We start from the raw sequence: 16,035 nt of genomic DNA, 5'->3' as shown, positions 1-16,035 counted from the left end.
CCCTGGGATTTTTGCCTATGCCGAACATCCTATTGTTAAGGTTTTTTAACGAATGTACTAAACGAAACTAAATATTGGTTTTTAACTTATGTATTGTTTTATTTATTTAACTTGAAATGCAGCATTTCTTTTATTCAAAATAAAAAATACGATATTTCTGTTATTTTTTTTATAAGAAGAAATTACACACAGATTGCTTTGAAACAGATGAACTGTGCTGAGATATTTACAGTATTGCGACACTGCTGCATGTACTTGTTATTTCCCTAACACTACGCCACATTTCTAATTAAGATCAAATCCTAAACCATTATCTTATTTCTATTCCAAACGTGTGAAAGGACTAAGAAATCGTCCGTAGAAGGCGATGACGTCATCAATGCCTTTCAAAATAACGGTTTTGTTAATGGCACCGAGAACATCTTCCCGCCCATTGATGATATCGATGATGGTGATATCCTACAGCGTCGACGACCTTATTCATACATCTACCACAAAGGGGATGATCCTACTGATATGACGTCATCCAGCTTTATCACCAAACAAAAACAAAATGGCGGTGTTGGACATGAGGGCAAAAGAGTGAGTAGTTTATAGTCTGGAAATATGCCACAGTTCTAAATGGACCCCCTCCCCCGTGGCATAATGAGCCAAAACTTCGAGGGGGCAAGAGATGGCGAATTGGGAAATTATATTTGAAAATGGGAGAGAGTGAAGCGAGCTAGCAAAAAGTTTGACATATTTTATTCAAAAACTCAAATTTTGTGATAGATTTTGACATACATGTATTAAAAAAATAACATCATGTTTCACGCTTTCTCTTTCATTTTCTTTCCTTCTTTTTCTTCTTTTTTTAACTCTCTCTCTCAAGAAAATGTCTCAATGAATGCAACTTTTTATAGATCGACCGGGCAAGATCTAGCCATCTGGACGTGGCACGAGAAAATATCTCGTCTTCTCGTTGTAGATCGCACTTTGAATTAAGATACAATGAGTGTTCGAACTTCGTTCGGTCATCGTTGGCCGAAGTTAACCGAAGTTTAAAGGTCAAGTCCACCCCAGAAAAACATTGATTTGAATAAGCAGAGAAAATCAAACTAACATAACACTGAAAATTTCATCAAACTCGGATGTGAATTAAAAAAGTTATGGCATTTTAAAGTTTTGCTTATTTTTCACAAAACATTGATATGCACAATTCAGTGACATGTAAATGAGTCATTCGATGATGTCCATCACTCACTTTTTCTTTTGTTTTTTATTGTTTGAATTACACAATATTTCATTTTTTACAGATTTGACAATATGCACCAACTTGACTGAACCATATAGTATCAAACAATGCTAATTCCACATGTTCAGGGAAAAATTGATTATTTTTTTCACTTGACAATGAGGAGAAAATTAGAATATTTCATATAATGAAATACAAAAGAAATAGTGATTGGATGATGTCATCGATCGGTCTCCTCATTTGCATACCAACCAGGATGTGCAGATAACTGTTTTATAAAATTAAGCGAAACTTTAAAATGACATAACTTTCTTATTTTACATCCAATTTTGATGAAAGTTTTAGTGTTTTGCTTGTTGGATTTTTCTCTTTTTGTTCAAATCAACTTTTTGTTGGGATTTACTTGTCCTTTAAATAACAATACTCCTTTTTTCATTTGCTACCGCCTATAGGAAAGTGGACTAGAAGTGATCGATGACTCTTCAAAGCGTCACTCTCAATCTTCAAATACTGGATCTCATCAGGAGATAATTAATTCAGAGTTCTGGGGCAATTCGGCTGCTGAACATGTCAAGCTTGAACCATTCCTCACCAATGCTGATGATAGCGATGATGGTGTTCCTCACCCAAACCAGGTGAGGTAAATGGGTATACCGGCAGGAAGTAATTCCTCAAAAAGCGGTCTGAGCACCGGATTTGGTAGACTAGCATAGCCAGTAATCGGAGCTCTTTGAGCACCAAACACGGTGGATACGTGCGCTGTATACAAGTCCTTTATTATTTTTATTATAACGAATATTTAAGGGAGTATTTATTTAAATCTTCTCCAGTAATGATTAGTGCTCACAACATAAAACCATACAAAATAAATAATTTCATACACCAGATTAATCATATAACATGCCGATATATTTTCATAAACGAATGGACAGGGATTGCAAATCAATCCCCCGAGAATTCGAATCACGGGGACCAAGGTTCGAACCCCACCTTTGGCAGAGGGTAACTCAGGCTTTACCTATGTGTTCGCGATACACGAAGGGAATGATTCTAAAACATATGAAATCAACGACAATGGGAGCGCAGTTCACTTTATTGTCGATCGCCATATTACTTCTCTTGTTTTGATTAAAGAATTGTCTTTGTAGAAAAACTAAAAACCATTATTGCATCAGTCATTAAATGAGAAATATCGCTAAAATTCAATAAATTTTTACTTTAATCACTCAGAATTATATCGTATCAAAAACATCATTCCTAGTTGATTTTTTTAATGCATATGAATCATTCAGGTATTATTCATTGTAAACCATGTATAGGCAACAGTTAAATCTAAATATTGATTTTCATTGCTCTCCTATAAAGTGCATTTTCCCCCAAATCAATATAAAGTGAAATACCTTATAAATTTGCTTCTTTTGTTAGAACCAGAAGGTCATCATTTCTCAACGAATCGATGTCATTTAAACTTTTCTAACTCCCAACAGATTTATTAAATTAATGTTCTGTGTTTAATTTTCCTCGTAGTATAAGATTCAGCGACCTCGAATCAGCAATTATTATTCATTTGGCAACAATGAAGTACGTCTGTCCATGGATCCCTCTGGCTATCAGGGCTTTCCGGTATGGTCTCATTTTTTTTACTGCATGTATAATTTATCTAGAAACGCATTAAAATACTTGTCCTGAATAAATTAACTTCAAAACGTTAGATTACACTTTTTTAAGTTTAAAGTAGCAGGGGAAAGTGCATTTTTGATGCATAACTGAGACAATTTACATAGACTCTGGATAAATATATAAAAATAGATATGTCGATAATAGAGGGATGTAGCTTGTGTGCGTTAATGCGAAATAGAGGGGTGAGAGGGGTGGCGGTACATACAGAAGAGATGGAGAGAGAGGGGGAGAGGGGGGGGGGGAGGGAGAAGGGGGAGGGGTAATAGTTTCGTCATGTAAGTGTCGCCTTGGCGTCTCCTGTCAAAATGTAATTTTGCTATTATTGTAAATTAAGAATACACTTAAATTTTCACTTCAAGATCAAGATATGCTTGTAATATGAAAGTTTCCTAAACCAATATGACCCCAAAATATTTATTTCTTTTGTTCTTCTCGGTTTTTTTTCAGGAACCTGACTATGGACAAAGATGAGCAACGGATCTCCACTGAGAAACACAAGTTCTGTTGGAAAATTCTACTCCGTATTCGAAAAGGATTTTAGCTGACATAATATCACGAAAAAAATATCGTTAGAATTTTTGCATAATTCTGGTAGAAATGAAGGAAATTCCAGAGTTGAAATGATATTTGTAGACACTATTTTTGGTCAGTTATGGTAACATTTATTGGGAACACTGATGATATCATTTGGACTTTCGTCATTTATCTTTGGTTAGACTACACCCCAGTGATTGAACATAACGCCAAAGAGTGTAAATGTAACAACCAAAGGTGTTTTAACAATATACCTATAGGTGTTAAACTAACACTGTAAATTTAACACCGGTGTAAAAATCCTCTGTGTGCAACTGTTAACACCATATATTTTGCTTTTTATGGCTGGAATAATGCTATTTTTAATCTGGAAATTCTGTACTATTAAGTCCCCTAAATGACTAGTTTTATTCTTCTGGGGCCAACGATAATAACGAAAGGAGCACCCTTGGTGTTCACAAAGTTACAAACAGTTTTACGTATTGTGTTTCTCAGTCACTTTTGTCCATGAAGCTGACGTAATTATGCAAAGTTGATATATGCTCCTACTGTAAAAAAAATTGTAATATGCATACTAGTTTATTTGCCACAGTTCATAATTATCGTAGGCGGCGATTTCATGATATATTTCTTTTGTCTATTTTTTTGTCTTTTTTTTTTTGGGGGGGGGAGACGACCCTTTCACAGACGAAGTGAAGGCCCGCCTTTTCGCTTGTCATTTTATTACCAAGAAAAGGTGATTAATTTGGATGACCTCTTTTATGCTTGGCATGTTTTTTTTTTTTAGAAATAGTATGCAATATTGGAGTTACATTTGTTTTTATTATCCAAAGATTGTTATTCCTTCACTCATTCTAACATTATGATGTATTATCCACAAATTATGATCAATTTGTAACTACTTCCTTCGTACTTCCTTCCTGCTATCTTGCATCCTTGCCCACAAATTGCTAATCTGAGAACTTGCCATGAATATGCTATCGCTAGTAAAGTTAACATTGCTGTTCCTTCCATGTTAGCACGGTAATCATTATGTAAGAGTGATTTATTTACCTTTTATCCATTTCGCATAAAATATGGACTAATTACTTGGATTTGTAATACTACAAATATTGGACATGTAGTGAAGGTTATCCATATTTCTAAGTGCACTTATGGAAAGGTGTTGATTTGCCTTTTTTGTTTGAAACATTTCTCAGAAAAATATAGGCAGCACTTGATTCCAGATTTTGTAATGTATTCCTTTTTTAGAAAGTACTGAAATAATATTGTTAAGACTTGAATTTTAAATCACGTATTTGTGTTTATTTTTCTTGATAAAGTTGATTGAACGTCTGACGTGAATAATATAGGAATACAATGAACTCACGAGTACACGATTATAATATGAAAATTTGATTTAAGATTAGGCCGATGGGCCCCTAAGGCATGGTTAACAAACCTATATGACGGTGATGTATAATATATAGGGATGGAAATGTTTTTGGTCCGTTAGATCACTTCTCTTCATTATGCTAGGAGTTTTAATCAATATATTTTTTTGTCTATTTACAAGCTATGTTTTATATGTTCTCCACAATTCACATTATTACATTTTCATGTCAACTGTAATGTCATTTTGTCATTATATTAAGTTTGTATTCTGTTCAAATTGAATAATATGTATATTTTGAGGTATGTGAAACAATCAAATTAACACGGTGATAGATTTAAAACTTGTTAGCTATCAAGCAACTTGATGTTTAAGGTTACCCTGTTAACATATAAATCACATTTCGTAAAATTATTCGTGATGACACTTTTTAAAAAACATTCATGTAGAGTATATATGCATTCTTGTATAAGTTTAAGAACAGTACAAACTTTTTTTATGTATAAAAGTTTATGTTAAATGACAATATGCCTAATTTAATCAAACGCTATATATAGTAGATAAGCTAAATTGATGTGTGTATATATATATATAGCACAGATTACAATGTCATGGATTGATGTTATCGTAAAAAAAAAGGAAAATGGCAACAGATCCCAGATACATCTATTTCTTCATAGTGAAATAATATTGATTAGACTACTGGCATATTTTTGTGTATATAAATGATACAACTTTTATTGGTAAATATCAAGCAAAGCCTAAAGGTGTCATGTTCCATTCAGTACTATTTTCAAGCTTATGTTACTTTTTTGCGTGAATGACAAGATTTATAATTGAACTGAAGTTTTATAAATTTTGCTGTATATAGACCTTCTTTAAATTTTGGTGTTGTTTGGTTTTATTTACCATATAAAATCACAACAAAATACATTGTACAAGACTATGAGATTAAATATAAAATAAATTAACACTTTAAAAGATAAAGATGACTCACTCTATTCAGAGCCATTGATATAATAATGGCTCTGTTCTTCCAAGAGGTAGAGTATAAACCGTATCCGCCAGATGTGTTGATTTTTAGTAGTGTTTTTATAAAGGTATGAAATATTGAGAGAATTGAAGGAAGATATGGAAAGCATGAGATGGATTTTGGAAAGTTCATAGAAATTTTGTTTCGAATCTTTCCAAACAAAAATGGGGGAAGTTGAGAGGAAATAACATTTTGACACAAAGTACCTTTTGCCATTTTGAAAGGAATGTTTTTTTTATAATTTTTTTTAAATTCGGTTCATATTCCCCAAACGACGATATGGGGCTGCTCATTAGTCTCATATCAAAATAATAAGGGATATTAAACTAGATCTTATTAAATAATAGAACAGAAAAAGATAATCTTTTTGACGAAATTTCTAAAACGAATCCATAATGCTAATGAATAAAAAGTTTATGTTTTCTGAAATCTGTCGCTAACAATCGAAGAAGAAGAATTTTGAAATTAATTTTCAATACATTTCAGAAATACAAAGAAGAGACAGTCGCAATTCCGGCAGTATGTAAATTTGGGAAGTGTTGTGATGTCGAACACGTTTTTGCATAATACATACGGTAGGCCTATCTTACTCCTGGATTCTATTGCGTGAAAACTGGAGTAGTTCCCCCCTCTCCAATAAAGCAAATAAATATACACCCTCCTTAAACATGCCAGTACATTATTGTAAATCATTATGATTTAAATAACTGGTTTAATTATGAATAAAGAATTGATATAATTAAAAGGACCCCTGTTTCAAATAAAAAAGATCAGAAGAGAGAATTATCGCGCATACATTCGTAATTCCGAAGCTTCGTTATTCCGAAGGTTCGGATATTCTGAAGGTTCGTTAGTCCGAAAAATAAATGAGGTTTGTATTTCCGAAGGTTCGTTAATCCGAAAAAGAAATGATTAACTAACCTTATTTCGTTTTCGGACTAACGAGTCTTCGGAACAACGAACCTTGTTTCGTTTTCGGATTAACGAACCTTCGGAACATCGAACCTTATTTCGTTTTCAGATTATTGAACCTTCGGAATAACGAACCTTCGGATTAACGCCACAAATGTTCGGATTAACGAACCCTTTTACATTTTCGGATTAACGAACATCGAGGTACATGTATAGGCAATTTACGTGTTTTGGAATTACGAAACTTCGGAATAAAGAACCTTCGGAATTACGAAGTGTAACCGAATTATCGAGTGTATGATATCACTCCATTTGCTTAACGAACTATTGCTAATGCGATAAAGTCACACTTTATTCTCTAAAATAGTTAATAGACAACATACAGCTGGGCTTATAAACCATTGTTTGTAATAGGTCCAGGATAATTTTTTTTGGTCAAGATGCCAAAATTTTCGTAAGCGCCGACAGGCTTTATAAAATTATTCTCAGTGAAACTTAAAAGCTGGACAGATACATTAAAATAAAGAAAAAAAATACAGAAAGAAGAAAGAAAGAAAGAAAGAAGGAAAGAAAAAATAAAGAATAAATTAGATAGATAGACGGATGGATGGATAGATAGATGGATATATGGGTGAATGGATGGATGGATGATGGATGAATGCCTTGGTAGTGCCAAGCATCATCGCAAGGTTCTACGAGACAACATCCAAGGTGTCCCGGGGGCGGATGGATGGACGGACGGATTAATGAATACCGTAGATGGAGCTATAGATATAGATAAATGTAATGTGCAAATGATACCCCCCCCCCAAAAAAAAAAAACACGAAAAATAAAACAAGCAGTGCTTGTTATAGGTGCATTGTGGTGCACGTAACAATTCTAGTCTCGTCTTCGTCAACGAAGAAGTTTATTTGTTATAGCCCCATCTCTTGTTGAATTAGAAATCCGAGTGTTCGTATTTCTGGACGGTCCACCAAAATACTGTGATTAAATTCTTTAAAAAATGGGAAAAGGAGGCATCGAGGTGCCGGATTGGCGTATTTACAAAGTAGAAGATGTACCTCAGTTGAAAGCTGTGCAGGAAAGGTTAGCACTTAGAGGTCTGAAAGATCCGTGGTTGAGGTAAGTATTGATGGATTTCGTGTAAAATCATGCAGCAAGTTCATCCTGGTCCCATACGATGTCTTTTATGTCAAGTAGATCTGCAAGTATGATGGGGTGTCCAAACTTGGCGCACTGTTAAAAAATATTCATCAGGCTTAAGTTTTTCACAAATTATTCATGATTTATGCAAAACCAATCAAGAAATAGTTACCACATTGACAGCAAGATTGTAAACTATAGAATCATGGACGAAAATGTAAAGAAGGTCAAGGGGTTTCGCCGGTATCGCGATCTCAAAATTCTATTCCGATTGGCGAATGCGGGCTGTGCTGGAAAACCGTTCAGAAAAAGTGTGACCTAACTACACACGCCAAAGTTTTGTGAAGATTTAAACAAAAACTCAAGCTCAAAAGTGAAATATTTATATCAGATTGATAGCAAAATGCTATGGAATCAGTAGCACATTTAACTCTCACACTATAGACGTAATGGAGGCATCTGGATGGATATATAGTTGATTTTTTTTCATTTTTCATATTGTATTGATGACTTTAATTTCATTTCCATCAGAATAGCATTTTGAATCAACGGATCAGTTCAATTATGAATTGATTCGCGATGATTTGGGCAACTGATGGAGGAAAAATAAGTAACTGTAATTGGAAGGCATACAGCCGAGAACAAGGTTATATTATAACCTCGTTCGTAAAATGAGTGAGACTGACCAAAACAAAGATGGATTTCCTAGGAAAGATGAAAATCATGTAAATCGTCATTATTTTAATATTTTTACACCTTCCTATGCAATTGATTACTAAAAATTAATGTTGTAAGTTAGAGCAATTACGGGATCGGAGTTCGGTTCGGAAGTTTTGCTCCTAAAATCGGAATCGGTTCGGATATCGGATCGGAAGATATTCCAAAAAAAAAAAAAAAAACATTAAAGTTTGTATGTGGCCGGCGCGTGGAAAAATGCGGCACGCTACACTGATGGCAGAATTTGTTTTGATCTCCGACAAAAGCGGAGGAAGAAGATGATGAGTTGTTTTGATCTCCGACATAATCGGAGGAAGGAAAATAAGATAATGACGTTCCAGCGCGCGACACTACCGCCGATCAACGATTGGCCTCTTCTCTAAAACATCGTGGTGATGGCGGCATCCGTCGTGAACTTCTAGAGGTCGCATTACTTACCGAAAAGGACGCACTACTATCCAAAGTTGTTTACCATGATATTCACCTTCTCTGCAACATCGTAGTGATGGCGGAGGTAATCGTAATCTCATAAAGGTCGCATGACCTCCCAAAAAAGACGCATTATTATCAAGAGTTGTTTACCGTGATATTCACCTTCTCTACAACATCGTAGTGATGGCTGAGGTAATCGTAAACTCTTAAAGGTCGCATGACCTCCCGAAAAAGACGCACTATTATCCAAAGTTGTTAGAGATGATTTTCACCTTCTCTACAACACCATAGTGATGGCGGAGGTAATCGTAAACTCTTAAAGGTCGGATGACCTCCCGAAAAAGACGCACTATTATCCAAAGTTCTTAGAGATGATTTTCACCTTCTCTACAACATCGTAGTGATGGCGGAGGTAATCATAAGCTCTTAAAGGTCGCTTGACCTCCCGAAAAAGACGAATTATTATCCAGAGTGGTTAACCATGATATTCACCTTTTCTACAACATCGTAGTGATGGCGGAGGTAATCATAAACTCTTAAAGGTCGCTTGACCTCCCGAAAAAGACGAATTATTATCCAGAGTGGTTAACCATGATATTCACCTTCTTTCCAACATCGTAGTGATGGCGGAGGTTATCGTAAACTCTTAGAGGTCGCATGACCTCCCCCAAAAAAGACGCATTATTTTCCAGAGTTGTTTACCATGATATTCACCTTCTCTACAACATCGTAGTGATGGCGGAGGTAATCGTAAACTCTTAGAGGTCGCATGACCTCCCGTAAAAAACGCATTATTATCCAGAGTTGTTTACCATGATATTGACCTTCTCTACAACATCGTAGTGATGGCGGAGGTAATCGTAATCTCATAAAGGTCGCATGACCTCCCGAAAAAGACGCATTATTATCAAGAGTTGTTTACCGTGATATTCACCTTCTCTACAACATTGTAGTGATGGCAGAGGTAATCGTAAACTCTTAAAGGTCGCATGACCTCCCGAAAAAGACGCACTGTTATCCAAAGTTTTTAAAGATGATATTCACCTTCCCTACAACATCGTAGTGATGGCGGAGGTAATCGTAAACTCTTAAAGGTCGCATGACCTCCCGAAAAAGACGCACTGTTATCCAAAGTTTTTAAAGATGATATTCACCTTCCCTACAACATCGTAGTGATGGCGGAGGTAATCGTAAACTCTTAGAGGACGTATAGTCAGATAGTCGTAAATATTACCGCGCATGTCAGCGTGTTCAACTTAATCTTATTTGCCTCCGCTTAAGATCAATACATATCGTCTTTTCGTTGTTTTTCTTCCTCCATTTTTGTCGGAGATCAAAACAAATTATGATAATTATCACCAATTATCATCATCATCGTTTTGTTCTTCCCCGATTATGTCGGAGATCAAAACAAATCATAATCTTCTTCTCCACCTGCCTTTCCGCTAATATCGGAGATAAAAACAAATCATAATTTTCTTCCCCTTTATCTTCTTTTCCTTCCACCGCTTTTGTCTGAGATCAAAACAAATCACCAGCGCATTTTGACGGCAAACATGTCGCCACGTGTTTTTTTTTGTCTTGTTATGTTTTGGTTTTTCCGATCCGATTTTTTCCCCACTGGTCAAAACTCGGAGTTTGGAAAAATGTAGAAAAAAGGGGAAAATCGGATCGGATCGGGAATTGGAATAAAATCGGTTACAGCATTACTAAAAATGTTGAAAATTGAAGGTTTCTTACTAGACCGATCTCATGTAGTCTTTGGCATTGTTAATCGGATGTATGTCATGTAAGCGGTTCAAGGGTGGAGCCTATTGTATTTGTGTTGTGTACATTTGGATCGAGGGATCTACACGAGATCGATCTGTTACGAAACCTTCAATATTCAACATTTTTAGTAATCAATTTTTGAAACCTTACTAGGCATTATGTGTGTAGGAAGGTGTAAAAATGAATAAATTCATGACGATTTACATGATTTTTATCTTAAAAGAAGGATTTCCTTGGGAAATCCATCTTTGTTTTGGTCAGTCTCGTATGCCTGCATGGGAAGAGTGTCAAGGCTCCATGATGAAGAATATGTCAGAGTATTTAAAAAAATATCTAGGAGTCCTCAAGACTAGGAGTAATGCCGAAAATTTGTTTACAAATTATAATTTCCTCCTATCAAAGCCTCTTTAATTACTATCTTATGTCCACGGCGTACTGCATTTGCATATCAATAAGTCAGAAAAAAGAGGATTGAGGATATTTGTATTCCAGTTCATCGTGATTTAGCCGTGAACCAGAATAGCCTGGTGGTTAAGTCGTTGCATTGAAAGCAGTAGATGACAGGTTCAGATCCCACTGGTTCCAATTTTTTCTGACTTATTATTTTCATTACAGATCAAGCATGCGATCTTAATGGGATGGTCCGGGCTGAAAATATATCTTAATTCATAGAGTAGAATTCACTGAGCAAAATGCCAAAAATTTCATCAAAATTGGATAAAAAATAATAAAGTTATTGAAGATTAAAGTTTAGCAATATTTTGTGAAAACAGTCGTCATGAATATTTATTAGGTGGGCTGATGATGTCACATCTCCACTTTTTGTTTTCTGTGTTCTTACATAAAATCCTATTTTTATCATTATTTCATATTTGTGTGAATAATATGTCTCCCTTATAATGAATTAAGTTGCAGCAATAAATATCTAATGCACTTAATCAGTTGTCAATTCAATTTTTCTAGTTCTTGGAGAAAATTTTTTGAATAAACCTTAATTTCATATACTAAAATACAAAAGAACAAGTGGAGATGTTACTTCAGCCCACCTAATGAATATTTACGATGACTGTGTTCACAAAATATCACTAAATTTAAAAAATCAATAACTTTGTTATTTGTAATCCAATTTTGATGAAATTTTCAGCATTTCGCTCAGTGAATTCTACTCTATTAAGCTATACAAACTATCATGAAATTTTATATGAAATATTATCTTAGATGAAGTTTTATCTTGCGTATCTAAAGTGCCTGTGTAGACATATCCATTGTGTAGCTAACCATTGCTATGAAGGGTCATTCCATCTGGATTCACCCAGTGGTTGCACCCGACCGTCTCAGAATTCGTTGTAATTTGGTATACATAAAATTCACCATGGCTCAAGCACAAAACAAAAAAAATTAGTCCAATCGGTCAGTCGGTTCTCGCGCTATGGCCCGCCCTTTTCTCCTTGTTTTGACAAAAATGGGCGTGACCTTCAACTTTCAATGGCCACTGCGTCGTTACGTGTTGACCAATTTTCATGAAACTGGTACCATTTGATAGGAAATTCAGAGAGGAATCCAAAACATGCATCGAATAATGTATTGGAGCAATTTATAAGGTCATGACCTTTGACCTTAACTTTGACCTCGAGTTTGACCCCCGGACAAATAATTTTTTAACTTGATTTTCGTGTATGTTAATTATTGGTATGATATTGACAAAATATGTTAAAATCAATGATGATATTTTATTTCTTCACCTTTAAAAACTCTTCCAAAGATACCATGAAATTTCACTCTAGTCCCACACATTGATATTCATGTTAGTAAAGTGTTTACCAGTTACATGATTTCTCCCAATCTTCAGTTACAGCATGCAAACACATGAAAAGAAATTAAGCTTAATCAGTTTACAAATAAAAGATTAAACCTTTATGCTCATGAATAGGTATCTGTTTAGGCATTTTGATGTTCATCAATATATATTCATTTTGATGTTCGGCAATATATATCATATATATTCATGGTAGTAAAGTCTTCACTTATGTCATCAAAATATATACATGTATATATATGTATATGATATATATTGCTGAATCAAAAAATGCCTAAACAGATACCTATTCATGAGCATAAAGGTTTAATCTTTTATTTGTGAACTGATTATGCTTAATTTCTTTTCATGTGCTTGCATACTGTAACTGAAGATTGGAAGAAATCATGTAACTGGTAAACACTTTACTAACATGAATATCAGTGTGTGGGACTAGAGTGAAATTTCATGGTATCTTTGGAAGAGTTTTTAAAGGTGAAGAAATAAAATATCATCATTGATTTTAACATATTTTGTCAATATCATACCAATAATTAACATACACGAAAATCAAGTTAAAAAATTATTTGTCCGGGGGTCAAACTCGAGGTCAAAGTTAAGGTCAAAGGTCATGACCTTATAAATTGCTCCAATACATTATTCGATGCATGTTTTGGATTCCTCTCTGAATTTCCTATCAAATGGTACCAGTTTCATGAAAATTGGTCAACACGTAACGACGCAGTGGCCATTGAAAGTTGAAGGTCACGCCCATTTTTGTCAAAACAAGGAGAAAAGGGCGGGCCGTAGCGCGAGAACCGACTGACCGATTGGACTAATTTTTTTTGTTTTGTGCTTGAGCCATGGTGAATTTTATGTATACCAAATTACAACGAATTCTGAGACGGTCGGGTGCAAAATTGCACATTCATTGGGTGAATTGGCATGGAATGACCCTGAAGATAAAATGGATATCAGACAGAACACCACCCCTGAAAATTGAACCTATGTCACCATCTTGAGAATTTTAAAGGAATCCTTGTTTATTGAAGATGCAAAGTTTGTGATCATTTACATGTCTTCTTTGATTAATTAGAATTGTGTCTGTATGTGCAGACAAGGGTCACCATGCCATTGATTATTTATATTTGGATCTAAAGAATGTTATCATGTGCTGAATGACTGAATAGTTTACAGAGTATCAACAACAGTTGGGGTTAATACTATACCATGTATACAAGTGTCACAGAAATGACAGAATACATATAGCTGTGCAAGTATACATGGACCATATTTTTTACATTGATTATTGATTTTGTTTTTGTTATTTATTTTTCAACAGGAACGAAGTGTGGCGATACCAACCTTGCTTCAAACCAATCCCTTGGTGGAGGTTCATCTTTAGAGGTCTACCCATCGGAGCTGGTCTGTTTGTCGTTGCAGTCGGTCTTGAGAAGATGTTTTCCAAAGATGATGGCCATGGACACCATTGATAAGAGTTGCTTTTTTTTGTCTTTTAATTTGGAGGACGTCGTCGATATCAACTCGACATCAAAGTCTTTATCTGCCTGAACTGTGATTTTTTGCAAGCTGCATGGGATGTATCAAGCCGCGTATTGAGAAGGATTTCAGAATAATGGAGCTCTGTTTGCCTGTGATCTTATCCGAAGCGATGTCAAAGCAGGTCTTATGATATACATGTATTCTTGAATCTGTATAACTATCATCCTTCTCTGAAAGTCATCCACTTTGGAAATATGTACTTTTCAAAATGATGTTTATTCTATATAATGAACTTAATTTCTGTTGTGAGAGCCAAGTCATTTTGCAATAGATATCAATACAGTACAGTCCAGAAATTACAATTTAATAGCCATAGCTGCATCCTATTGATTTTAATTGCATGTAGTTTCTCCTCATATCTCCTGATTACAGTTATCTTAGAATCTGGTTACATTTTAACACATATTTTTTCACAAAATAGGAATATTTGTGTTATGAGATCGTCAATAAGTTATTGATATCAATATCACTCGCCAGAAAATTACAACCTGATAATATCTCTATCATATAGATATGGTTTCTTTTTGTGGAAGTCCAATCTGTTAACAGTTTTTTCTGTACAGTACATCCATGTGATATGTCATACTCTGTTTGAGATGTATCCCTTTATGGGTTTTATGAAATTGATGAATACCGGTACCATGGACATTACGATATTCAATTCATGTACTTCAAAGATGTTGACATGTCCTATTGAATTCTTTGCCAGTCTTCACTAGACATACATGTACCGGTACCTCTAATAGGCAATAACTCTTGAAGTCTATAATGTTGAAAGCATGCATAGCTGAACCTGGGCCAGAATATGAGTCCACAGGAACAATAACATGGAATGATTTCAAAATGTTTCTTAAAACATTATTTCTAATCTGTATGAATTTGAGCATTACAAATTTTTACAACTTGCCATGCAGCTTGTATACACAACTTATGTCAGCAAGGGGGAATTTCAAAATGTGTTTAAAACATACTATTGAAGTGATATTAAAATAGAATTTACTATCATATTGAAATATCCATTGTGAAAGTCATTTAATTTTTTTTCATTCTCTTTTACTTTTCCATTTTATTTTATTTTTTTGGGGTCTTTTAGGCATGTCTTTTTGGTAAGACATTTGGTATAAAACTGGAATTTATTTATGGATATAAGTATTGAGATTTGAAACTCAAGTGCAGAAATTGCAGCAATAATAGATCATTTGACAGAAGTAAACAAGATAGTGGATATTGAAAGATGGAAAGATAGAGAGAGAGAGAGAGAGACAGAGAAAGTTGGGAGAGAGAGGGGAAGTTGGAAGAGGGGGGGGGGGGGGGGGGGGTAGAGGCCATGGGTAGGTAGACTAACATTTTAATCAAACCTACATGTACATGACCAGATAAATAATTCATTTTGTTTTAAATTAAAAAAAAAAAAAAACTAAAATTTCTCAATCATGTTGGGATATTTTCTCCTGTAGATAAATCTTACAGTCAGAATGCTTCTTCAAGTAAAAAAAAAAAGAGTAAAGTTCAATAAATTTAAAGGTCACCCATTCCCAATTTCTCAGTATTCAAAGTGTGCTAACTTGGAAGGTATATGATGAAAAGGATGAAAGGAAAAAGTGCTTACCACACAGAAGGCGGGCCATGGAAATGGAGAACCCAGGAGGGGGGGGAATGGGGCAAAATATTTATTTATGGGCCTTAAGAAATCTTAGATCTGCCACTCACTATGGAAAGCAATTTAGGTACCGGTAGTCGCTGTCTAAAGGGGAAGTTCACTCTGAAAAAGGGGTTATTGTAAAAATATCAGAAAAAATAATGAAAAATATTGGTGAAGATTTGAGGAAAATCCATCAAAGTTTTAAAA

The 16,035-nt window shown here is 34.8% G+C and overlaps 2 protein-coding genes across 5 annotated transcripts in view; both read left to right on the top strand.

The window, feature by feature from the left end:
• Positions 1 to 5,880, top strand: part of LOC121426524 (uncharacterized protein YMR317W-like) — a 40,097-nt gene extending 34,217 nt beyond the window's left edge. For all 4 annotated transcript variants that reach the window (XM_041622877.1, XM_041622885.1, XM_041622891.1 and 1 more), the window contains 4 exons: positions 342 to 582; positions 1,687 to 1,869; positions 2,762 to 2,857; positions 3,362 to 5,880. In XM_041622877.1, coding sequence (XP_041478811.1) covers positions 342 to 582; positions 1,687 to 1,869; positions 2,762 to 2,857; positions 3,362 to 3,385 — 544 coding nt within the window. In that variant the 3' untranslated portion in view covers positions 3,386 to 5,880. The remainder of the gene's footprint in view (positions 1 to 341; positions 583 to 1,686; positions 1,870 to 2,761; positions 2,858 to 3,361) is intronic.
• A 1,805-nt stretch (positions 5,881 to 7,685) lies between these two features.
• Positions 7,686 to 15,191, top strand: LOC121426517 (NADH dehydrogenase [ubiquinone] 1 beta subcomplex subunit 3-like). The gene is made up of 2 exons (XM_041622856.1): positions 7,686 to 7,888; positions 13,966 to 15,191. The coding sequence occupies exons 1-2, from the start codon at positions 7,770 to 7,772 to the stop codon at positions 14,114 to 14,116; spliced, it is 270 nt and encodes an 89-aa protein (XP_041478790.1). The 5' UTR covers positions 7,686 to 7,769; the 3' UTR covers positions 14,117 to 15,191.
• The last annotated feature ends 844 nt before the right edge of the window (positions 15,192 to 16,035 follow it).

Source organism: Lytechinus variegatus, chromosome 1 (genome assembly GCF_018143015.1).
Source record: "Lytechinus variegatus isolate NC3 chromosome 1, Lvar_3.0, whole genome shotgun sequence".
Classification (NCBI taxonomy): domain Eukaryota; kingdom Metazoa; phylum Echinodermata; class Echinoidea; order Temnopleuroida; family Toxopneustidae; genus Lytechinus; species Lytechinus variegatus.
The sequence above is the reverse complement of the archived record's forward strand: the minus strand, read 5'-3'. Positions and strand labels throughout refer to the sequence as shown.